Source organism: Hippoglossus hippoglossus, chromosome 5, assembly GCF_009819705.1.
Source record: "Hippoglossus hippoglossus isolate fHipHip1 chromosome 5, fHipHip1.pri, whole genome shotgun sequence".
Lineage (NCBI taxonomy): Eukaryota > Metazoa > Chordata > Actinopteri > Pleuronectiformes > Pleuronectidae > Hippoglossus > Hippoglossus hippoglossus.
Window position 1 is genome coordinate 13,680,377 of NC_047155.1, and position 26,795 is coordinate 13,707,171.

Consider the following 26,795-nt stretch of genomic DNA (forward strand, 5'->3'; position numbering starts at 1 on the left):
GTCTTGTGTGTGCGCTTGTTTGTGTGCGAGAGACACTTAACAGAAACGTTAGTTGGGAAGAGGGAACTGAGGTAACAGCCTTATTTCCACCAACGCTGACCATAAAACTCCATCGGAGGAGTTCATAGCGAGAGGAGGAATCCTTTTTGCTTCTGTAGTATCGATAATCATGAAAACCGTGAAACCGTGATCTTTCCTCTGACAATAACGGTGGCAGCAAAGTTTCATATCGTGACATCCCTAGTTGTGACGTTTGTAAAACCAAGATAAGAAAGTACCGCTTGGCGTTTGGATAAGAAGCAATGAAGGATGTGTTTGATTTAAAAATGTTGTGATGACAAGAGTCAGAGAAACGAGACAGAGGGGGAAGACGGAGACTAAAACACAGACACCGCCACATCTATGCCCCCTCCGACACTTCTCCCACCATCATACATTGGAACATCTGCTTTATAATTGGTCCAATTTCTATTTATAGATCCTACCCTCCTTCTGTCTGCAGTGATGGCCCGGTCCTGAGGAGCCACAGCTAAGCGAGAGAAAGAAAGAGAGGGAGGAGAAGGAGATGTGTGGTTGCAGGGGGAGACAGAAAAAAGTAGAGAGGAGCAGAGAAAAAAAGCATCATCATAAATTAACCATGATAGTGAGAGTGTTCACTCTGACGCTCTGCAACACTGCATTGATTCAGGGCCGCAGTACACATGCGGCTCGGTGCGCTTCTCCCGTAATGAAGGCATCAGCCAAAACACTCAGGAGATGGGTTTAAAATGTTCTTTGAGGAAGTTGTAAAATTATTACTTTTTATTGCTTTTGAGTTCTTTGGAATTATTTCTTTTAAAGGTTATGTAGATGATATTCAATATATTTCCTCTAGATATCGGACCCCAAAAAAACGCTTCGTTGCTCATACATCTGGCCTCCGCGGGCTGCAGGTCACTTATACAGTCTCTGGATGTTTTGCGAAGCCCAGTGAAAGCAGCAGCTAAATGCATAACCATGAAACCATGAACCATGTGAACAGGAGCGCAAAAAACTAAACAAAACAAAACAACGCTAGCTGCTGTGAAGACTGGTTAAACAGATGTGTCACGTCTTACTCACTTCTTACTGTTTTTTCTGTAAGTGTCTGATCCTCTGAGTGAGCTGCTTTGCTTGGTTAATGTGTGTTTCTAAAGCGTGAAGAAATGAAGTCAGAATATCTCGGATATGAACACTGCCATGTTGCGCCGAGGACGTGATGTTGAGCCAGACGCTGCGCAGTAGCCGCGGTAGCAAAGATCATGCCGATACATTTGCTAAACCAATCACGAGCCAGTTTCTGTTTCTGTCAATCATGATGTTTCACACAGTTTTTACAGCATCAAATCCCATCCAGTAACATCGAGGAGGTGGGGTGTGCGACCTAGCTACCAGGAGGCGATCAAGATGCTTTAGCTACACTGTGGGGGAGCTGTTACATCATCCATCTTAATGCAGTCTATGTGTGTAACCCATGGACTATATATAAATAAGGTGCTGTCTCTGGTTTAAGTTGATAGGTGTGTTTAAGCAGGGTGTGTGCTCTGAAAAATGTCACACTGCAGAAAAGGGGCAGATATTAGCTTGTCCACCTGGCCTCCAATACAAAGAACAGAGAAGCTCAGATCACGGACAAACACACAGGGAGTGTGACCTCGTCTGCCCAGGACGCCATTTACTCCACTACATCTTTTAGATGTAGAAAATAGTTGTTGGCTGCTATATCAATATTTGAAATCTCTTTTATATAACCTTTAACCAACAATCCCACAAGCTTAGGAAAACTGAGGAGCACTTTTAACAGATGGCTCCCACACAAAAGACTGTGAAGAAGCACTCCATAAATCTCCTCCTACCCATCCAAAATAAATCAAGTAGGTGGCCACAGCTGACAAGTGCACTAGATAGATTTAGCAAACAAACCAAGAACAGCGATATCTATTTTTGCATCATTTTACATTTGGAAATTTACAGCTGAGATTTGACAAAATAGTGTTTCATTAGTGTGGATACTTTTATTTATAGTTTTATTAGAAATAGATGAAAGTTGCCACCTCTGATAGTTGTATTGTCACTTATCTCACAGTTCCTCTCAGCTTTACAAGGTATTTTACCATCTTTCATGTGAGGGGATCACAGGGACTAACTACACAAGGAAGGCAAGGATGATTGGTGCAGGGCAGGCAACCACAATGGCAGGAGACAGAGGAAGGAAGTAAAGTAACAGACACATAATTTAGGTCATTTCAAAATAAAATGGGGGCAAAAACTGCATTGCATACATTACAGCAGGTGTAGACAGCAGATATCCGAGCCAAGACAACACGAGTTGAACGTTTCGATGCATTTTGGTCAATTTGTTCTCCCTTTAAGGATAAATGTAGAACTTTGAGTGTAACTTCCAGAAATAGTTTTCCACCTACTGGTACTTTCTTCTGTGACTAGTAGCTGGAATGAGTCACTCTGATGTCCAGTCAGTTGAATAATGTATCAGCCCCCTCCTCGTGTAGAAACTGCACATGCACAGCTGTGGAATACACAGTTATGGTAAAACACCATCCTCCATATTGGGGCTTTACTGTTTTCTAATCCCAAGGCCCAAGCTGTTACAATAACAATAACCTGGGAGAACAAGCTGTCCACGGTGTCAGGTGTGGAAACGTTCTGTCACTTTGTCGAAGTGCATTTAAAGGCAGCTTTGTAGGTTGTGAATGTCTCATGTAGGCTACACTAATGATGGGGTTTGGACTTTAACATGTGATCTTCAGCGGTTTACTGACACTGAGAGCTCCTTGATTTCTTCCCATATTCATATTATATGTCTGTTTTTTTTTTTATCTGAAGGATAAATATTAGCTAAATAAAAAATAAATAAAATATAAGCCAAACTGTTGCAACCATATTAGTGAGGGATAAGTCCATTATACCTCAAGGGAAGCCAGAGCCTACTTCCTAATCCTCTCAAATTAATTCAAATATTTAGCATCACACATCCCTAATCCCCGTCTAACTTTGCAACATTTGGCTCAAGAGATTCAGTGGCATTCAGATCCTGGGAAGTGACAGTGTTTTATTTTTTTTTTTATGGATCCCTCTCTCATACTGACTTTAGCGTCGTGTGCCCCAATGCGAAGGTCCACGTGAGCAGAGAATGACGTCCATCCAACACGGGCGATCTTGTAAAACTTTAAGTAGTGAGTCAGGATGTGATTTCGTGATTTCTCCCTCGTGTTGAGGGAGTGAACGTTTTCTTTAATATTTCACATTCTAGTTCAGACCCCTTGAGGTGGAAAATTTGGGAAAGTCATGCTAACTTTTCCTCTCAACTTTTGTTTTCAGATATTTTTAGAAAACTGAATTGGATCTGCTCTTTAGAGGCTGAGGTGTTTGTCTGTCTAGTGGGTACTGGAATACTGTGAAGAAAATGAATAAATTAAAAACGTATCCTTATTTTGTTTTTGAGACCAAGTGACGGGGTTTAGAGAAAAGTTAAGTTAAGTTAAGTTTCCGTAAGGACAAAGGGAGCCATAGTTCCTTGGCTGCTCATCAACCACATTTGATGAGTTCGCAACTGAGGCTGTTCCACTGAAGACGTAATGCCTTATAAGATACAATATTGTACCTGTTGTAAATAATTGTTATATGATTGTGATCTCCTGTTGGTATGACATAAATATATGTATTTATATCTATATTATAGAATTTAGAGTAGAAGGGTAAAAGATTTGATAATTTAAACTCTGAAAACATGCACACGCACAGTCTTGTCAATGCCAGAGGTCTGACTTCTTAGATGACACCTAATGATTTGGAGATGATCGGACTCGGTATGAAAGATACCAGTGTGTGGCTGACAGTGTTTTACACAGTGCACTAAACTGTATTCACACACAGGGACTTTAAGGACAAACAGTCTGAACTGGGTCAGAAATCCAGCTGAGACACTACGGCTGAATGTTGCATATACCAAAATATTTTTGCAGTGAGGACTGCCAGAAACTAAATCTGGGACACCGGTTTAATTATTGCCCCATAAATCACCGCATTTAAAGTCTCAGCTCACTATAGAGGGCTGAGCTCTCCTGCAAAGAATCGTAAGAATCATCACATTTTGTCTCTGCCAAACTATAGGCCCACATGTTCATCTTTACTCCATTTATCTAACTTAGCTTCTGCAAGACAGACATTAAAAGCTCACACTGCAACAATATGGTGATTTTGACATTTATTTTGTATGCAAGTCAAGTTAACCTAACTGTATATAGCTCACATTGTTTGTCAGCATCATTATTACACTCTGGCATTGTCTCAAATTGCATAAGTCAGTAAACTCACTACTGTTGTCGCCTGTCACAAAATAATTTCAGACAGAGGAGGGTTGTACCAACTCAAACAAGGCCACTGTGCACTCACCAGAAATGATGATATAACATCTACTGGCTGCTTTTCTGAGCTGACATGAAAAATGTACATTTTAGTTTCTTGTATGTGCATCCTTTGTCATCCAACATGGAAATGACTTTGCCTTTCACTGGCTACTATTTCTCACATTTGAAAATACGTTGTTGGTCCACGGAGGCTGAACAGGAACAAGACAGACCCTTTTTAAAAAAAAGAAGGTTTTTTAAGCCATTCTGTTGAAGTGATGCGTGATACTCAAGCATTGGATGTCTTGTCGCTTGCCGGCGCCATTACCATAACGGTTCGTCACCAGGGCGCAATGATTCCTGGGATAGGCTGGGCAGGGAAGGATCCATCCGTTGGAGCCTTTGTTTCTCAGGAATGAAAGGATGTTGGCCGCATTTGAAGGAGCCTTCAAAATAGGACAGACTAGTTGGGCAGCTGTGAATTGAATTTGAGGCACAGCTTAGAAAAACAGCACAAAATGAAGCCTGAAACATAACATTTTACAGGGATATGGTTTCATCTGATATCATGCACTACCCCTCGGTACTAATTTCCAGCATCTTTAGTGACGCCACGACCCCCTGCTGTGCCTCACACTGCAGCAGCACACCTGGTGAGAGACAATCACAAAGCAGCGTGAATCTCCCAAATAATCTTCCCCCAAAACCACTCTGTTTGTCTTACTTGGTTCTGATGAACCTCTGTGCTTCCATGCTTGGCAACATTTCGGAGTAAAACAGATGTGTTATATTGTGTAGTGGTGTGTGTGGAGCTCACGGTGTTTGAGTTGAGGAGAGGCAGAGAGAGAGTAATTGACAGACAGAGAAAAAGAGAGGTACCGAGAGGAATTTCGATGTCTGTTTGGCTCTATTTGTAAGAAATTGATAAACCGTTGCATTCCAAGCATCCCGATCCCCAAACTGCAGTGCTCAGCTGCTGTGCGTACTGCATGATGATACTGCATTGTGATCTCCGAGACAGAGCTCCTCTCTTAGTCTGCTCTCGTGTTCGGCTGAAGTTTGACTCTGTGTTCCTCACCCAGCTTTCCTGGGAATGATGGACCACATGATGTCTCACACCTGTCAAAAAGTGCACACTGCAGGAGAAGAGGAGGAACACTCTGTGCACCTGTGTGATGTGTACAGTGTTACATCTTCTATCGTGTGTGAGAGTGCGTCTGTCTCTGTGTGTGTGTGTGTGTGTGTGTGTGTGTGTGTGTGTGTGTGTGTGTGTGTGTGTGTGTGTGTGTGTGTGTGTGTGTGTGTGTGTGTGTGTGTGTGTGTGTGTGTGTGTGTGTGTGTGTGTGTGTGTGTGTGTCTCCTTAGCTGTCATTTTTTTCCTTTTACGCTTTAAAATTGTGAGTTGTGATCCTGAGTTAAGAGAGGGGCATCATTTCTACAAGCATTTTATTTATGATGTTTCGTTGGTGTTGGGGTCTCTGGTGTAGACAGTAGACACCGTACACAAATTACAGTCCAATGTAAATGTTTCTCCTCACTGAACACAATCTGTGAAACCTTGTGTCTGTGTTTTAGGTCTTGATTTCATTTTGGCTAATCTCTGTCTGCATATGAATTCAGGTAAATTAAAGGGCCAATGTCTGATGCCTGTCGGTCAATATGTTCTGGCTCTGTTGCTCTCCACATGGACTGTTTACCTGCGGGCTACCAAAGCCTGCTCAAACATGATGGGCCAAAAGAGAAACTAGATTACTAGTTGATTAATCGATTTGTTGACTGTCATTTATGCAAAAATGCATAAAGTATTATCTCTTAAAGCTTCTCAAATGTCTAATGACTATTTGGGGGATTTTAGAACGTGATGGTGTAAGCAAAAAACTAAAATGATAAAAACAAGACATTTGGAGACCTCAGCTTAGGCTTTAGGAAGCTGTGAGTGCAATGGATTGCATTATCTGACATTTAAAGACCAAACAATCAATGGATTAATCGATAAAACGATCAGCACATTCACTGATAATTAGAAATAATCTTATCTTAGTTTAGAATCAGCATATAATCCAAATGTATGTATGTGTTTGAAAGGATGCGTTGCTCTCATTACTTGATCCATATCCAAGTCTCTGTGGGTTCTTGCTTCTAAAAGGTTCTATTTTTGGCACCGAGTCGTTCTTCTTGGATCCTCAGCGCTCGAGCATCCTGTTGGCAAATGCTGAGTTCTCACATGACTGTGGGATCTGGTCCCAGCTCATGACCTTTGATGTGCATCATACCATTGTTTACACATGTGCACACACGTGTATATATTTGCGTGTATATATCTATCTATATATATATAGATAGATATATACACACATATATCTCATCAAAGATCACTCATCCAAAGCAAAGGCAGGATGATCAAAAATGTATAGATGTAGAGGAGATGGAGAGTGAGCTTGAGGAGTGATGTGATGTGAGAGATGCAGATAAGAAGCGCAAATGAAGAGGAGATGAAGAAGAACAAGATGGAGGGTTGCAACGAAGAACTGATGGAGAATGAGGGCAGGAGACGGCGAGCGTGCAGTGCACTTGTTTTTTGCTGATACAGATCAGATTTCATAGAGAACCACATGATTGCCTCATAACAAGGGGGGAGCAGAGAGGAATGAGATGAGGCAGAGGAAAGCAGAGACATGATGGAATTGATAAATAGCTGCTTGCCCTCCCTGCAGCTGATTTCTTTGTTTTTCTGCTTATTTCTTTCTCCCAGAGGTGTTGATATGATTATCCCAACTGTAATTTGGAAAGAAAAAAATATCAAGGACAATAACAATGATTGAAAGAGGAGTTCCCACTTATGAGTCTCTGATTGAATAAGCGCTGTTCTGGTGCTGAGTCGCGTGAGTGCTGGCTCATTTCACCGTCCACGTTACTCAGACTGTCCCCAGGGTTCACCTCTGCCCTCGGCGTCTCAGTTTCCCCTGATTGACAGTGAGAATCATGAAGTCATCACTCCTTATACTGGCAGGGGGCCAGGCACTGGGCTAAAATGCTGCTGAGCCTTTGCCATACGCTGTCACCACTGACTTACTGAATGACTGAGACACACTGTCAGGCAGGGGGAGTTGTTTCTGAGCATTTCACAGCAGCGCCCAGTGACATTTTGAATGAAGGCATTAAGACACATGCACGAGAGATGGAACTCATTGTAATAACCTTTATTTAAGATGTGTTTTGGGTTTTATTTACAAAATAATGCAGACATTTTTGTTTCGATTTTACGTAACAAAAAACATGTTTGATTCTTCTACTCAACTTCTATATATTTCGTTGTATTAGTTTTTTCTTTTTATTTAATGTTATTCATATCAAAGTTTATGGTTAAACTTTATAACACCAAGCCTCGATTACATTCATTTGGGTTTAGATGACGATTCGCTATCGGTATCAGCTTTGGTTCAGGCTCTATTAAAAAGGCTGAAAGACACTGCTCCACTGTCCTGTGTGGTTGAAAATTGAAATATGTCACCGTAGAAATTTAAATTTCTGAACACATACACCTCCACCCGGGATATGCTTACTGTAGGTGTAACCTTTAAATAGTAATGATGTCACATTACTGTGGCTGTGGCTCAGGAGGTAGAGTGGGTCGTCCACTAACCACAAGGTCTGCTGTTCAATCCCATTATGTGTGCCAAAGTGTACTTGGGCTACAGGCATATACTGAAAATCAAATTGCCCCTGATGGCTGTGCCGGTAGTGTATTTTGTAGGTAGAGAAACTGTCTTGTGGATGGGTGAATGGCAAAATCTGTACTGTAAAGCGGTCGTGAAGACTAGAAAAGCACTATATAAATGTATATTGTCCATTCAACCGTGCAAGAATGATTGAAATATTTAGGGAGTGTGAATTTACTCTTGAACACACTAAGCAACCATCCAATAGCATATAGCACAGGAAGTCAGCTGTCTTGGCAAGAGGAAGTCTCTAATCTGCATGATGATTGGTCAAGAGGACGCAATCGCCAGTGAGCACGAAGCCAGACCTACTGCAAATACAGTTCAGTTCTGTAGGCAGTGACTGTGACGTTTGGAACCAGGTCACTGTGCCTCTGACTGAACCAGCGCAGTCTGATATGTGCTGACAGGATATGATCAACACACAGTACATTTTTACACCACTGCATCAAGGACTGCCGCCACTGGAGGCCAGAGAAATTAGCTGGGTGCTTGACCTCTGCATCATTACCCACTGAATATGAATTTATTTGAGCGGTTCAAATGGCAAATAATTATTGATGAATAATGAAGTGTGACAAAGTGACTCTACAGTCCGATTATCAAGCCACAGATTCGGGTTAAGTTTCTGTTTAAACAGGCTTTGTTCTTTGATTAAAAGTTACAGCACAGTGTAGACTCTAAACTGTGAAGTGGCAGCAGGTATGCTTGTATAAAATGCTTTGATTACAATGTATTCTACAGATAATATAAGGAGCATGTGGCCACTTATAGCCATGTGCCGTAACCAGGGCCTCCGTCTTACTTTCAGCCTTCCTATGTGACAATGTGGATCAGAAAATGGAGACAGAGCAGCAGGAGAATCAAGAGGAGAATGGTGGGAGGATTTCGCGAGGAAGGGAGCGTGTTGTGTAATGAGAGGGAGAGTAAGAGCGAACCAAAATGGGCACACACAGAAGATGTGAGGGAAGATTACAAAACCATGGGCGGCCACTACTTATCGAAGAAGTCTCAAGTTCTTCCCATCTGTTTCATTTTCTGCATGTTTGTTCGTGGGTAAATTATGTTTACCAATAATGCGGCATAAGGATGCTTAAATCCCTCCTCAATGAGATATTTAACATCATTCACTATTGTCGTTTGATTCAATCATTTTCCAAACCCAATTTTTCCTATTCAGATCAGGCTGGAGGCTATCCCAGCATGCATTGGATGAAGGGGGGATAAGGGAAGGCTGCCAGTCTGTCACATAAACAGACCAACATGCTTATTTTCACACATAGGCAATTTAAAGGTCTTTAGTTAATCTCACTAAGATCTCATTGGACAGTGTAAAGGAAGTGGAACATCCGGCAGAAACCAAAGAGAATGAAAGGAAAAGTCCACAATCAAGGCACTGTATGTGATTCATCATATGAATACTTATTCTCATTTACAAGAGCCCTGTCAGTTAAATGAGTTCAGCAGTTCATCAGTGAAGCATTTCTGCCACCAGAATAATTTTTCATTTTGGGAAATATGCTTAATTGCTTTTTTGCCAGGAGTTATACTAGATGACTGATACCAATCTTGTGTTTGCATAGAAAATATGAGCGCCCGGTTAGCTTAGTTTAGTAGCACACAGAATAGACAGAAAACAAGAGACAGCTAACCGCTAACCTACCTGGCTCTGTCCAAAGATAACAAAGCCCCCAAATCTTAAGGGTTAGGTTTAGCTTTTAAATGCTCACTGAACGCCGGATATTTTCCTGAAATTGTCAGTAGGGGCTGCATGTGAGAACACAAATCTAAGAGTTGGAATCTTTCCTGCTAGCCCCCCTGTGTACTGCCTCTATCCAGACTCCACTCTCGTCTGAACACTGAACATTTTCTTCTAGTTGTGAACGAGCCTGACCAAGACAATCTCCTGGTGCATTCTTCATTTCTGAAAGGCAAATTCCGGGAAATGTCTGGAAACTATTTCTGTGGAGTTCATGTCTGAAAACGGCGTTACAATAAACACTAAATACAGAAGTTTATCTCCAATATTTTGAACTATTCCTTTAAATCCCACTCTCTAATTGTCCTAAATACATTGCGAATAATAGCTGTGTGTGGCTTATAGTCATTTTTTGTCTTTTTTCTTCACAGGTGCAAGAGTGGCTCTGTCTGAACTGTCAGATGCAGAGGGCGTTGGGGATGGACATGACCACACCACGCTCCAAGAGTCAGCAACATATACACTCTCCTTCTCATCCAGCCAAACCAGAACTCAAACCCGTAGCTTCGAGTCAGCCTGCAACCCCAACACAGGCCCCTCCTCATTTACAGCCTCCAGCACAGGCTCACCCAGTGCCTGGCCCTATCAAACAGACTGGTCCAGCTGGCCCGAGTCAGCATCAAGTTAAGCTCCCTCCAGGCGCAGTCCCTCTTCCCGGCATGGCAAAGGCCCCATCCCAGCCTGATCTGTCCCGCAACTCTCCTGCCCACCATCCACAGCACCCACGCCAGGACCAGACTCGCAGTGCGGGGAGCTCTCCTTCGCGACAGCCCCCACCTCCAGAGCAGACTTTTGGGAAGTTGTTTGGCTTTGGTGCATCTCTCCTTAACCAAGCCAGCACTCTCATATCTGAGACTACTCAACCCCAACAACAACCCCCAAAACCATCCCCCAAACCAGGAGGACCTCCTGGCCCTGGTCCTGGTCCTGGTCCTGGTCCTGTTCCTGTTCCTGGTCCTGGTCCTGGGGCAAATAAACCCTCAGGACCTCAGGCTGCACAACAAGGGCCTCGTGCCCCTGCTCAGCAGCAACAACAGCATCCTGCTCCACAAGCCTCCAAGCCCAAAGCTTGTTGTCCTCTCTGCAAGACAAACCTCAACATAGGCAACACAGCAGACCAACCCAACTACAACACCTGCACACAGTGCCACTCCCAAGTGTGCAACCTGTGTGGATTCAATCCCACTCCCCACCTAGTCGAGGTAAGACTTTGATTTGATCTGTCTGGCTTTCAGTTGGGTGTAATAAAGCTTCATTTGGTCTGCAACAGCCTGGAGACCATGGATTTCCTAAATGAAATGATTCATTGATGTGTTTCTGTGAAAAATGCTGTGTCACTGTGCAGTTCAGTGGGTTTTGTTATTATCCATTTGTGGCTGCCTGGTCTTGGAGTGAATAAGTGCATTTTACAGAGATTTCTTATGTGCATAAATCAAGTATTTGACTTCAGGGGCCAACATTTGCCTCTGTTTGCTCCGTCTCTGAGGTTCTTTATGATCCTCTTGTTGTATGTCTGCGGTGGTTCTATTGTTTGCTTGTGTCTTTTAAGAAACGTCCCGTCATTTCTCAGAGGGATTAACGCAGTTTTTCCAAAATATTTAATTCAAAGAAGTGCTCAAAAGATGGCCCAGCAGGTTCTGGGTGAAGCCTGTTCACACACACACACACAGCTTTCTATAAGCCTGTGGGAAACTTGTCTTTCTTCTCTCTCTGTTTCTTAGTCAGGGTCTGCTCTGCTCTGTCAGGGTCTTTCATGTAGCCAAGTCCAGGCTGTGACTCACCTCATCCATGTGCACTCCACCCTGGAGCTGCGTCCAAATATATAACCAATCTACAGGAAATGGAGCCTAATCAAGTTCAATTTAATGGATAATCTTAGTATTGATTTGTCACATCCAGGGGTCGGCTGAGGGTATATTCCTCCCTTAAGTGCTCCATTGTCATGGTGGGAATCCGGTTAGTAAGAACAGAGACTTGCAGTGACTTCCAGAGCCCAGCAATAACACAGTTTAATTATGCAAATCAAGTCCAATTGAATGATAGCAGTAATAACAGGCTTTCTTCAGAGCGCTGGCTTTTTATGCACACGCCTCGTCTTCCCTGGCATCTGGTTGTCACAGGCGCTAGCACAGGCCGTTCATAGATCGCTATGGAAACAGAGAGATAATTCGTTTGGCAGATGTCCCTCTCATGTTTGGCTGCTGAGGTGCTGAGAGTCCACAACAACTTTTAAGACTGCTGTGTTGCTCTGTGGTCACGAGAATCTCGGGTATTATTATTAGGTGTGATGTGTTTCTGCTCTGCTGGCCACAGGTCGGCAGCTCAATCCAGCATGAGGTGCATTCATTCCAAACCTGTGAACAGTTTTTGTTGTCTTTCCATGAGAGCTGTCAGGTGGGTCGCTTCAGGATTGGTGAGAACCCTTTGGACATGGTGTGAGGCTTTGTACTTTGTATCCAGGTTTTTCAGCTTGATTTCCACAGCCTGTTTGGCACATTCATCCTCCTCATCCTCTCCTGATGTCCTCAAACTTGTCTTGTCTCTCTGCGTCTGCTTTTTCTTCTCCTGCTTATTGCAGACAGAATCATCATCATCGCTCCCTTTTCACATAGAGAATGCATGTGCATCATTTCTTCATATTCTTGATTAGGATGATAGAATGGAAAGTCCTTTATGTTTCATCTCACAGGCCCAAAAAACTGAGTAGATTTTGACTTAATTGACGATAATTAATGATGAAAATTGATCATTTGATTTAATTGACTTTGTTGATTTATTATTGGCAACTAATTTTATGAAAACACCTAAATCAACAACACATCATATCTCAATACTTTCTGAAGCACCTACTGTATCCTGTGTGGGGTTTTCAGCCCATTTAATGTTTTAATTGACATTTACTGAAAATGTCAATTACAAAATGAATCAGTAATATAGGCATGATTATTTGCTGTTGCTCGTTCCGCTCACAGAGTTGGTGCAGTATTTACAGCAGTGTGCGTGGGATCAACAAAAGATTTTAATAAGGGACCATGTTCTTCATAATGAAAGAAGAACATGGTAATTCATGCATTTTGAGTAGTTTCTGGGCACCAACGGAGGTCTATCGCAAATCTATGGGAAGCTATAGAAGCTATATGAGGCTTTGGCTTCACAGACTCCACTATGGGAGAGTGGAATTGGTATTTTAATGGACAATAAACCTAGAATTACTGCCTCTACCAACCAGTCAGCTTGCAGTTTACTTCAATTTCTCTCCAGACTCGTCTACAGTATGTAGTCAGACTTTGGAGGAATTTGATGAAAGGTATTTAATGTATTTGCCATATGTTATGACTTTAGAGTGTTTGCCTTTGACCGATTTGAACTTATAAGATGTCATCACTTCAACATTTTATCTTTTTGTCGTAATTGATGAGTGGATATTTTAGTTAAGGACACACACACACACACACACACACACACACACACACACACACACACACACACACACACACACACACACACACACACACACACACACAAACACAAACACATCAAAGTGACCTTAGCTTTTTGACCACTCAATTCAAATCAGTTCATCCTTGAGTCCAACTGAATATTTGTGCCATTTGAAAAGAAAATCCCTCAAGGCCGCAGTAAGAAATCACTTTTTTTACCCAGATGCTTATTTTCACTGGGAAAAACAAACCGTAAACAAAGTCTTCAAAGTCCTGTGATGTTCATGGCTCAGGGAAAAGTGATGGTGCAAATCTGGAAAAAAAGGAACGACATAAATGTGCTCCTGATTATGTCTCAAAGTAATTGAAGCATTAAACAAAAATATAAATAGTTTAAGTACAGTTTCTTAACAGGTATGTGGCCACCTTTAGTCTTTTTGGACAGGTTTTGTTTATTGACCATATAAAATCACAACCTTATGATGTAAATCCTTTTTTCCCCCACTGAGAAATAGATGAAAAAGCAAAAAGCTGAATTATAAAATACAAAATAACTGGTTATCTTTATGTTCCTACATTTAAGTTTCAGTTGTAATAAGAATCCTGTGATGAAATTTTTAGCAAAGACTTTTAATAATGATGTGCAGCTTGTGAAGATGTCGGAAATATTCATGAAAATACATTTTCTGTCGCCCTATAAGTGACACAATGCATAATTCATTCAGAGCAAATTAGGCTGAGCTGCATCATGTGAGGGAAAATATTCGTCCCCTTTTTGAATCTGGGATGAGACGATGAACGCCAGCGTCTGTGTGAGAGCGGGGGGGGAGGAACGGAGGAGGAGAGAGAGGGAAGAGGTGATAGATTGAGAAGGAGGAGGAGAGAGGGAGAGAGTGAGAACCAGAGATAATGAGTGAGAGGAAACCAACTGTTTGTAACGTTGTGGAATATTTCACATCAATTAGTGCTGAAAGTCATGTGTGGCTCTGAGTAAATAAGATGTCCTTGTTTTGGGACCGTCTCCTCGCCCATTATGCTTCTCAAGGAGATTAAAACCAACCTTGTGTCATCGTCGACTCCCCAGAGTTTGGTCGTAAATAGAACACGGAAAGTTCTCCCTGGAGAGTTTAATTTATACAGTACACTGCATGTCAATCCTCATTCCCTGAATCAGTCTACATTTGTGTCCCAGGTTACTCCAGCCTATTGAAGCAGATGCAGCCATGCCCAAGCTCTTTCTTCACTGTAAATAAAGGTAGAGGTGCCTGTCTGACACAATGCATTAGGTCTCCGTCCACAGCAGGGTCACTATAATAAAATGTCTCCACCGTCGGTTTGGGTCAGTGGTTCTGATCTTAACTCTGTTACCATGATATAGGGACGTGTCCACTGTTTATGATGAGATGGAAACGTTGTGTGCATCATTAGTGAAAGGGCTGAATTCCTCACAGAACTGTGGAGAAACAGAAAACATAGACGGAGGCTGAGCGTTATAAATAGTTAATGCAATGTGAAGCGGCAGGAGAGCTGTATTTGATTCCTCATGTCACATAAGGTCAGTATGTGTTGATGCCGGTGTCTATGTGCATGAGAGGAAAAATATATACATGCACATGGAAGGTAGTTTTAGTTACAGGTGTCCGTTGTATGAGGTTGTGCTTATAGGAGCAGGACATGTTAAGATCACATATGATTAAAACTTTCAAAACATGCAGTTACTTTTTCAGGAAATATGTTTGGTCTTTCATAACCGACATATTCTTCAGACTTCCTAAAGCAAACTCGAATTTCTCTGGAAGCTCAAAACTAGATTAATTCCCTCCATCACATTTTCCTGTTCGGCCTAAACTCGCCGTTTCATGTACGAAATGAGAACGAGAACGCAAATGTCTCATCTCCCAGAATATTAAATGTGGATCAGGCATACTTGAGTTTAATATTAGCACATCCTGGTGTCAGCAGAGTAAAGTTCAGCTGGGGTCTGTCCTGGTTCTGGTCCCTGCTGCCAGAAACAGTACAGTTTAAATAACTTTTTCCACCTTGCCATGTTTAACGACAAATGACTCATTTTACATTCTCTCTCTACTCATATACTGATTATGTCATCTTTACTGGCCAGCAGTCATTGTGCTGTGTATACAATAAAGCCATATGTACCCACAGAAAAAATGTATAGACGCCGATTTGTTACGACATTAAAACAGGCGACTGGTTTTAATGTTGTGACTGATTGGTGCACACAAAATCTCATGGTCTCATTCTGTAATATGCTCAGCTCTGAGAAAGCAATTACAATGAGAGACTGTGCAAAGAAAGACCTTTACACAGTCCCAGTGTGCAGTTACCTTATATTGGCTCAGTTTTATGTGCGTTGCACACTCAATGCGGTAAACTATGAAATTAGCACCTGATGAGATTTTGATGATCAGAAATTGGAGATTGGAGGCACCGCACAGTGTGGCACAAATTTAACCCTTTACAATTCCATATCTGGAATTATAGAAACTCTTGACTCCCCACATTGTTAGAGGCTGCAGTGCCCTTGAAGACACACCAGCACATGCAGTGAACCTATGGAGAACCTGCAGTATTTGTGAGCGTGTCACATTTTTCTCTGCAGGAACACAGTAGCCGCTCTCTCACACAGAGCTGCAGTATAGATGAACATCATGTTATCCTCATTCTCAAACATGCTGGAAGTGTTTTCTGAAGGTTGGCACCAGTCTGTGTCTCCCTTAGGAGTCCCATCCAAAGCCAGATGGCTGCCGGCTTCATGCATCCAAGCCTGCCGTGCTCAACCTGGCTGCTCCCAATATGACGATGGTGCGCCATCACAGACTCAGAACACCCTACGAAACTCAATCAGCTGCTTGCCACCTTGTAATATTTCCATGCTCCTCTGAAATGCACGCACTTATTCAGGTCAGGACACGTACGACTGTTCAGAGTCACAAGGTTTCAGATTCACACGCCCACGTGCATCTTACACATGCTGAACATGCCACCGTGCATGTGTTCACACCATAGACTGTTTATAAAGATTGACGACATTACTGTACCCAAAAGTGAAGCCAAAGCATCATGATCGCCACCTGGTGGCTGGCTGCAGCTCTTACAGAACACACAGCACTATCAAGGTAAACCAGATGTAATGTGGCTGCACCTTATTTCTATATAATCAGTGGGATAAACACGTAGACTGTGTAAAGATGGACAAAGTGACAGCTCCTCAAAAGTAAAGGCAAAGTGTCTTGATCGCCCCCTGGTGGCTTGATCATAAACCAACTCCATGTACGTTAGCTGATTGGACCTGGGCCAATCTAAAATGTCAAAATACACATCAGTTAATTATTTCTGCCATTTTTGGTATCACACTGATGCATGTTCAAGTGGTAATTATTCTGCTAAGTCAGGTTTTAATTATGTGCTGCTCTAACAACGGGGTGAGACGTCATGATTGACAGCTGAGACTGAATAGCATTCGGTTGAGCATGTGAGCACCGCTGAGAGCGACGGTGCAGACTCTGGCTCCAAATATGCAAGATGGCAGTATTAGTATCTTGCTAATTTTGGCTTCATTTCTGGATAGTGGGACGAAGTGGAGACATGTTGTCCATCTTAGTATACACTCTGTGTACTGCCTGCATATGTGGTCCCGTTTCAGATCCTGCCTGGGTTCTGTTGGGGTCTTTCTGTGTGGAGTTTACGTGTTCTCCCCATGTCTGTGTGGGTTTTCTTCTCCAGAGACATGCAGATTGGGGTTTGGTTAACAGGAGACTCGAAATTGACCGTAGGTGTGAATGTGAGAGTGAATGGTTGTTTGATTCTGTACTTTGGCCCTGTGATATGCTAGTGATGAAGCCAGGGTGTACCCCCCTCTCACTAAAGTTGGGATTGGCTCAGGCCCCCCTGCGACCCTCCAAGGATAAGCGGTAAAGAAACTGGATGGATGGACGGAAGATAAAGACTATCAACAATAATATAATTGTATGAATAGAGTTACACACATCACTGACATCACTACCTGTAAAGTCTTATGGTTTCATTTCAAACATATATTGGATCGTTCGACGGATTGTGTTGATTTTAAAATGAAAGCATCTAAAAGGAAATGTTCTAGCTCTGCAAACACCCACATACGCACAACATGGACGCCCACACACATTGCATGTATTCACCTTCCTGTTATTATTTTAAATGTACTAAGTGGCTGAACAGTGTGATCCTGACTTGCAGTGCCAAAAGCAGGAATAGATTCTCATGAAATATTTCATCTCTGGCTTGTATAGCTTATTTTATTTCATTTTTTCCTCAGTTGTTTAAACATTATACAGAATCAGGTCACATGCCAGACACATAAACAGTTCCCCTTGACTCGTCATTCTTTAATGTGACAGCGTGGTTGTTTTGTCCTCTTCTCGTCTTTCACTTGTTCTCAGGATGGATCTACACATGCATCCTCCTCCTCCTCTTTTGCACGTTGCACTGCTCCTCTCCCTCCGTTTGCATTCCTCGTCCTCCTGTCTACATGCCTTAGTTGGAGGCTGCTTGCTTTTTGACACATTGATTGAATTGGCAATTACTTCTGGTTGAATCACTCGCGGTTGACATCGCAACAAGGCTAGTTAGCCCTCTCGAATCAGTCTGCGCCCTGTTGATTTATCGGCAACAGTGGGGCGAGCATTTTAAAAGCCTGTGCGCATAATAAGAAAGAGTATAAAAGGTGATACAGCAACAAACTGAAACAGAGACATTGTGTGTGTGTGTGTGTGTGTGTGTGTGTGTGTGTGTGTGTGTGTGTGTGTGTGTGTGTGTGTGTGTGTGTGTGTGTGTGTGTGTGTGTGTGTGTGTGTGTGTGTGTGTGTGTGTGTGTGTGTGTGTGTGTGTGTGTGTGTGGAGAGAGAGTCTTGTGAAAGGAGCTAATAGTCGAGCGTGTTTCTAATCCGTGTTGACGGAGTCTAGTGATCCCCTTGAGTACGGTGCTTAACCCAACACATCACTGTAATGATCCACCCACACAAATACGTGCCACCTGAGGATAGTAAGCCTCGTTGGATGATTAAACTAGATAGACAATACCATTTTAAGTTTGTCTGATAAATATATTCGCGTCAAAGAGGCTGTAATGGTGAAACAAGTGTTTTCCCCCTAAATCCTGTGTTTCTAACGGGGCGGCACATGTTTGATTTTGATTTACATGAGTCAGGTTTACCCCCCCGAATCCTCGCGACACAGGACACACACTGGTGAAAATCACTGTGTGACTGTGACAGGAAGATGATGTGATGGACAGCAATGACTGCTTCCTGTTGAGATTATGTGGCACCCAGCACAGATGGCTCGCTGGTTCGGAGGCTTATATGCCACTCGCTCTCATCTCTGAGACCTTTGCGTTTGGCGGCAGCAGGCTCTGAGCTCAGACTGAGCTGGAGTCGCGTTTAGCCTTCGTCTAAAGAGAGATCAGACGGTGATGCTCCCTGGACGATGTGTCCAAAAATGATATCAAGATAAAAATATAATTTGATAACTTTTATTATATTGATAAATATCACATTATTGTTTCAAAGACAGATTTTCGCTCCTGAGTGAAGGCTCGGGCGTCAACCTCATCTTTAGGAGCAGAGAATGACAAACACTTGATAAACAGCAAAACACTTTACCAATCTGTGGAAGTTCAATTCTGTGTTATACCTCCTCCCTGTGCTTGCACAATAGATAAGCAATATATCAATACATGTCATACCTTTGTTATATTGCTATTGATGAAAATTATATTGTGATTATTATTGATGTTGCTTTGCTACTTTTAGGTCCACAAGTGCTATTTTCTGTTTCTAGCCCTGAGAGAAATCTACAGTGATTTGCACCTTTTGACACAGCGGTTGAATTCAGTCCTCCTTATTCTGTGAAGCTCCTGTGCGTGTTCATTTTTCTCCACATGTCTTTGAGGTCAACCTCAACCTGTTCCAAGCTGTGCCTGCACCAGGAGCAATATCAGCTCATTTGATGAATGACTATCCGAGGAGCACAGTGACCGTATTGAACTTGAATTACCCCTCCAGTCCTTTCCTGCAGTGCTATCTTCAAGTGCCCCTCCTTTCTCGATCCAGTGAATGAAGCCTACAAGGGACCTCAGCCTTGGCTTAATCACCTCTTCAGAACTCATCATCTTCAAGGCCTGGTGGCTATGCTAACAAGCTTTAGTGATGCTCCGGGGGGCTCCTGGCAGTGCTGTGTCTATCCTTGCTGTCAGAGCCACAGAGGTGGGTCGGTGCAGTCCTCCCACCCTTGCTTCTGGGCCCTCCTGTCTCAACACATCACTTCACCAGCCTCATCGGTGCTCACGCTCTCTCTTCTTCGCAGCACCTCAGGCATGCAACTACTCCCTAATGCTGGCATTAGAAACGAAGGAGGGGGTTAGTTGAGTGTGTATGCTTAGGGGCTGCAAATACTAAAAGGCTGGCGACACAAATTGAGATTACAGAACAGAGATGTGTGGTTGTATGTCAGGGGAACAAAAAAAAAACACACCCAGACAGGGAGCTATAATGAAAGGGAGCTTGAGATTGAGAGACAAAATGAAAGAGATAAAGCTCACAGATCGCTCAGATATTACATTTAACCCCTTGCTAATCTTCTCAGTGCTGCAGCTGTCAGGCAGTAGTGGTGTTGACCCTCACTAACCCCCAGTAAGCGAGGGTCTGGGCTGCTGCTCCGAGCAGTGGCCTGACATCAACAACAGTAGATGAAGCAGCATGAGGACCATAACGCTCAGCCGGAGACATGGTCCTCCCACTGCCTCCATTCCTGAAGCCGCTGCCTGTGCAATTTGCTCCCGGGGGCGTGAGACAACAGATATAGGAAGGAAATGGCTCCTAATGGGTTCACTCAGTCACTGTCGTTTACCTGCATTCTAATTAACATCTTATTTCCCAGCTAAACACTAATACAGCTGTTTTCTTTCCAGTATTTGGTTGAACTTGCCTGAATTGGTGTGCTGTGGTTTTTGTACCAGTTAATGAAATGCAGTTGAATCTGCAGCAGACATGTCTGTTTTCCTTTTGTTTCCTTAAAACCACTCACAACTCACCACAGTGTGTTCCAACCCTCTCACGCCTCCATTAACAGCTCTAATGGATCAAATGACCACAGTACAAAGAAGTAAAATGAAACATATTTCATATGGACCTGTCTCCTAAATGGCTTAAATAGCCACCATAGGAGTTAATGTTGCCCTTGGTGATTTAAGTAAAAGCCTTTCGCATGAACAAGATTCTATCTGGAGACATCAAAAAGTGGCTTTAACACAAACATTCAACCAAACCACAGTGGCTGTGGCAGTCCTTTTCACAAAATGAATGTGTGTTTTTATTTATTTAAGGCCCTTCCAAACTGTTTTCTCAATCAGTGTCTTGCCATTAGTAAATATAAAAAGGCTAAGAAGAACATAGGGAATCAAGTGCTATAGGCTACTTGAGCCGTTTTTGAATTGTGCCCAAATTTAGCTGGCCTAAAGCCATGCCAGTCCGTTTCACATGAACAGTAAGAACACAAGAGTTCCGTCGCTTCTACCCCCTCATTCATGACATGGCATCAACTATAAAATAAAAAAAATAAAGACAAAATATTCTATAAAAACAGCATGAACCCAACCATCCAACTGACAGAGGGGTCAATGTCTTCACAACTGTGTCCAAAATTGCGTCACTGAAAGCTGACATCACTCTGGGACCATAAACCCTGACAAAATTTAGATTTTTGTGATTTGTCCAGGTTGTACGGAGGTGTAGTGTCGACTGTGAAGTTGTTGGGATGATGCTCTATTCAAGAAAGCTGCAAGATGGTTTGACACAGGCTAAGAAACCAGCCTCTATCAATAGGCCCATTTTAAACAGGCACTGCACTAGTATATATTTTTGCTGCAGTTGTTCCAGTGAGGTTGTCATCTGACAAGATGCTGGTGATACGTTACAGCTTGAGTAACTTGTCGAAGAGACTAATGTGCGATACATGAATTGTGTTTGCTTGGCTGCTAGCTGTAGATTTGCCTGGCAGGCATTGAAGAAAGTCATCTAAAATAAAACAGGGCCGAGGAGACAGCCTGATTAACTTGTCCTGGGGACAGACATATGCGACAAGACTCATCTTGTTTGGGTTTTGCTGCCAACCACAGTGTAAAATAGGTTTGTTTGGCTGCGGCTTGATTAACATTTTGGAAAACAGATTTATGCTTAGAGGTCTGACTTTTGTTTTTGCCACTGCCTTTATTGTGTTTTTGTCTTGGAGGAGTTTTTGCAAAATGCTCGGTCAAGCTGGAATGCTGGGTCTTATTATCTCACTGACACTAAACATGCACACTGGTTAAAACACACAGAGGTGCAGAACCAGAAAATGTGACTGCACAATCAAGGAGGTGGGGAGTGTGGAAAGACGAACATAAGACAAATGAAATATTTCTCATTATACTGACTGCATTTGACAGTTTGACCACACAGAGAAGTGCATTCACTAAACTAAGCTGAGCCGTGTGCTGCTCTGGCTGCTTTTAAGCAAGATTGCAGAGGGATAAACATTGCAATTCATCTTGAATATTCTCAGAGCAAATTAGCAGAGCTGGGCTGAAAGGCTTAACAAAAGGGAAGAAGACTAAGGAAACGGTCCCAAAAAAAACTTTGGCTTTAGAAAAGCTTCAAGTGTTTCTTTGAATGCTGTCGTACAAGTCCCGTATGTGAAGTCGTCCTTGTCCGGGACATTCTTGAATATCAATGTTGGCTAAATGAAAGTTTCATACAAATCTCAAATTGTACTGTTTTGCGACCATCTTTTCATTAATGATGATAGAGAATAACAAACACTGTGCTTTAAAGGCACCCTAGGTCTTTCTCATAATGGAAATCGGCCCAAATAAAAATATCATTCACAATCCAACTATGTCTGAATCAATATAGAAAACCTCTTTGTGTTTCATACAGTGTCATAGTTGAACATCGATTGCCCCCAAATGGGGCATGACAGTCTCACCAGTCTGGTTAGCCCCAGTGTATGCTGGGTAAAAAAGAGGGCAACTGTTGCGCTCCCATTGAAACAGCTGACACACACACACACACACACACACACACACACACACACACACACACACACACACACACACACACACACACACACACACCCCAGACCACCTGACTCGCACTGTGTTAGCTCACCAGCACAAGGTCCAAAGTGCCAGAGAAAGGCTAAATAGAGTATAGCTAAAGGGTGAATCAAAATGACTCAGCAAATCTTATGGCTAATGGGAAAAGGAAAAGCAGGAAATGGAAATGCACATTGGAAAGGAAATTGCCCTTTTAAATTCATGATTAAAATCTGTGTCCGTAATTCAATTTGTAAGTTCTATTATTTATTTTTTGACTACAGATTTTAAATAGATTATTTAAATCAATTATTTATGAATTAATTAGTGCATTTTGAATAAATGTACTCTTTTACTCTTTGTGGTTTTTATAAACTTTCGATTTGAACAATATATTGATGGGTTAATATTTAATTTGAACATTCTGTATTGCACATTTTTATTCTATATTGTACAATTATTACCTCTGTTTTGTTGTTCCCTTAACATGGAGAGATATGGCGCATCCATCTCTCTCTTTATTTGTTTGTAAGCAATCTTACAGAATAACAACTCTACAGATTTCCTCAAAACTTCCTCAATGTAATATGGGTCAGGAAAGATCACGATACATTGTAGTGCAGATCAGGAGGCAAATCCATAGTTTAAATAAGTAAGTTCAGTGACCATGATGTAGAGGAGGGAGTGTTCAGTCACAACAGTACAGTGCAAGTACTGTCTGATGATCGTAATACAGTATTTTGTGTATTCACCTGTAATGCACTGTGTTAACACTGTATTGGAGAGGCTGTGACTATAGTTGAGGCCCCCTTGCTGCCTGGATGATCCTTCATTTCCTCTCTAATCCACAGTCCTGACCACGTGTCTCCATCGAAGGAGTCCCAGGGGATTGACCTATATACCTGCTGACTCTTACTGACCTGTCACAGCCGTGGTGTGGCGTGGCGCGGCGCAGCCTGGCACAGCATGGCACTCTACTGTGACATGTGCTCACTCATGCTTTGCCCAGCCTCTTAAACCACTGCTCATTCAGACTGTCCCCAATGGAAATGGATACCACTGATAAAGGGACCGGACAGGACTTGAATAGATGGATTTTCTTTTTGAATTTCACTTCACTGAAAACAGGATTGACCTGGTATGGTGATGTATAGAGTGACTTAATAGTAAACATTACTAGTGTCGCAGTATTCAAACTTAACGTGTGCGTAGATGTTCTTGAGCTTCTTTGCTGTTATTCAAAGTGTGTGACTTCATGTCTGGGCACCACACGTTTTGTGACATATAGTAATGTACAGTTGCTATAGTGGCAGATAATTGAATAGGTATATAAATAGGTATATAATTGAATAGGTATATAAATATACATATATACATTATAGGCCTCTGCCTATATGAGTACTTTTTCAATTCTAAAGAAATATTGAAATACATGTACCACTCTGTGCACTTCTACTCCATTTACCATTTAGTTATCATAAGGGCATAAAAGGCAATTTATTTATTTATATATTTAATGAAAACACCCCAGAAGAAGGGCACTACCTCTCCAGGAGGGAGAGCAGCGGGGGCTCGAGCTCTTCTTCTTTCTATCTATGCATGTTCCAGGTGACATATTTCCCCACTCACCTTAAGCTCACCCCATTCACACCTGCTTGGCAGCACGCCCCTATGTGCACAAGGTGGTTAATAATTCACACTGACCCTCTGCTTCCCTGACCTTCACTTGATACAAATTGATTATGACCACCTCTGTCGAACGCCTCATTAATCTCTGTAACACGCAGAACTTGAAGGATTATTACGACCACTTCTGTCTTTTGTTGTTATCGAACTTATCCTCTTTGTTTGACTTCTTTTTGCTATCTTGATCATAGTCCGTCCCTTCTGTTGTGCATTGGTTAAAATAAGTTATATTAAAGTGATGACTGAGATTGTGTTGATGGGGAAAAATATGAAAGCTGTTGTTGAATTAAGAGGAAGTTCTTTGGGGGGGGGGGGGATTAAACATGGTAAATGGCCGGTATATATTTACATTGTACTTTTCTAGTCTTGATGTCCACTCAAAATGCTTTGCAGTACAGTTTTGCCATTAACACACATATTCATACATCTATGTGCAACACTTTCTCTATCATACATCACTCGCGCATTATCGGTACAATTTGGGATTCAGTACCTTGCCCAGGGACATTTTGGCATGCAGAATGGGGGATACTGGGATCGAAACTAAAACCTTTCTGTTAGTGGACGACCCGCTGTAACTCCACAACCACAGCCGTCACACACTGTGTTTCTAGTTGTGTTTCCCTGCAGAAAGTTATTATCTGTCTTTTGTTACATGGCTTAACATTTCTCTTACAATCATGTTTTTCATTGTGGCATGAAAAAGTATTACATTCAAGTCTTTCGCTGATACTTTAGCCATCTACCATTGAAATGTTGAACTTTCGCTTTCTGAAGAGGGAAAGACTCCTGCACATTACTCTGGTTCTTTACTGAGCCAGTGAAGAAGTGTGTGGGTGTCTCTTCTTCTGCATATGTGTCTGCTCCCACCTACGCACCTGCCACAACGACCATTCAGATCTGTAGAACCTGTGTTTTCTTAAAGACAACCTGAAACGTGGGAAATGAGCGTCCTCTCTTTCCTGGTAATGAACACTTACTGTGTATATATTCTGTATCTGAGTGAGGTATCCTGACTGCATTTAATGACAGCTGACATTTCCTACTCACAGTTTGTGGTCTGGTTCCTGGCAGAGGAGCCATGCAGGGGACAGACTCTCACTGTGACATGACTGACAGTTGTCAGGAATACTGAGGTTGTGTAGGTTACAAGCAGTACGTCAGCCTGCACATGTTTCCACAATTTTCCGGCCAGCATTTCAAAAATATCCGTGTGTGTGTATGTATGTGTATATATATATATATATATATATATATATATATATATATGTAAATATGCATGAGGAAAAGTGGGGCAGAGGGGTGTGACTGCCACTGGCGCACGGTATAAGAGCTAAAATTGTTTTCAATGGTTGGTGTTGAATATGTAGCCTACACCAAGTGCAATATTTAGCAGGAGGCTTGAATCTGCTTTTGTAAGTGCAGTGTCCTCTTTTGTGTGCATTCATGTTGATGTGTGGGTGTGTGTGCTCCCACGGGACTCCATGAATATCTGCACTCTCTGGCTCCCTCCATGGGCAGGAAATGTTAAAGCTTTCCCTCAGTCTTTCTTTTCCTCAATTTTGTACATTACAGGTTTAAGTTTGGTGCTTGAGTGTACCAAGGTTTAAATAATGAAATTAATTGAATATTGTTTATTTTTATTTAACCTAAACAGTTTGCAGATTAACAGAAAAATAATGGGAACCACTTTAATTCAGTGTTTTGTTTTCCTTTCAAAAATGTGAAAAATGCAGATTTCAGCATTTCAAGCCTCTCCTGCTTGTCTCGGTTTTATATTATTGTAAAATGAATATTTTGTGGTTTTGACTGTTGGTCACACAAAACAAGAGAATTTGATTTATAACCTCAGACTCTTAGAGACTTATATTGACAGTTCAGACTGTTCAATATGTGAATAATTTAGAAGAGAATCACCACATTAAACAATAATGAAACTAATTAGTTGGAGCCCTAATGTTTGTATGATTGTGATATCTTATTTTTTTTATCTTGTACATTTGGAAGTATCTCGGTAACTACAGAAATCAAACAATCACGGGTGCTTGAAATCCTCTTTTAAAAGACACCCTGCAGTAGTTTGTAGTTCATTTTTTCCTTTTTCTGAAAAGTTTGCCTGAAGTAAGTCAGCTACTTTTTGTACTTCATAGCTGTTGTTTTTAACAGCTCCAGGAACACCTTTTTATAGCCTGAAGTTCATCTCCTGCTGTGGAGTACTTGGTCGTCTTGCTCCATTACATTTGAGCATCATAGGCCTTTATGGGATCATTCCAAACCGAGAGAGATGGTAAACAAGGTGGGATTTTAATTCAGGGTGGAACATTTCTTAATCAAATGAGCCACAAAGATGTTCTTTTCATTTGTCATTCACAGACCTGCTTTTAGCTGTGGTGTCATTAGGGGTTTGCTGCCTGGATAATTAACAAACTGTTTTCTTCATTCTTTTCTTGGTGTCATTCATTCCATAATTTGTTAAATCTGAATCCAACCACAATCAAATAGACACTGGACTGACGCTTGTGCACTAATGCACTCAAGGTTGCACACACTTGCATACAGTATAGTACGTGCACTCTCTCTCTCACACACACACACACACACACACACACACACACACACACACACACACACACACACACACACACACACACACACACGCATACACATTGTGTGAGT

General features: G+C 42.0%; 1 protein-coding gene across 1 annotated transcript in view; it reads left to right on the forward strand.

Moving 5' to 3' along the window:
• Positions 1–26,795, forward strand: part of bsnb (bassoon (presynaptic cytomatrix protein) b) — a 61,480-nt gene that overhangs the window by 10,250 nt on the left and 24,435 nt on the right. The window contains exon 3 of the mRNA XM_034584927.1: positions 10,235–11,065. Coding sequence (XP_034440818.1) covers positions 10,235–11,065 — 831 coding nt within the window. The remainder of the gene's footprint in view (positions 1–10,234; positions 11,066–26,795) is intronic.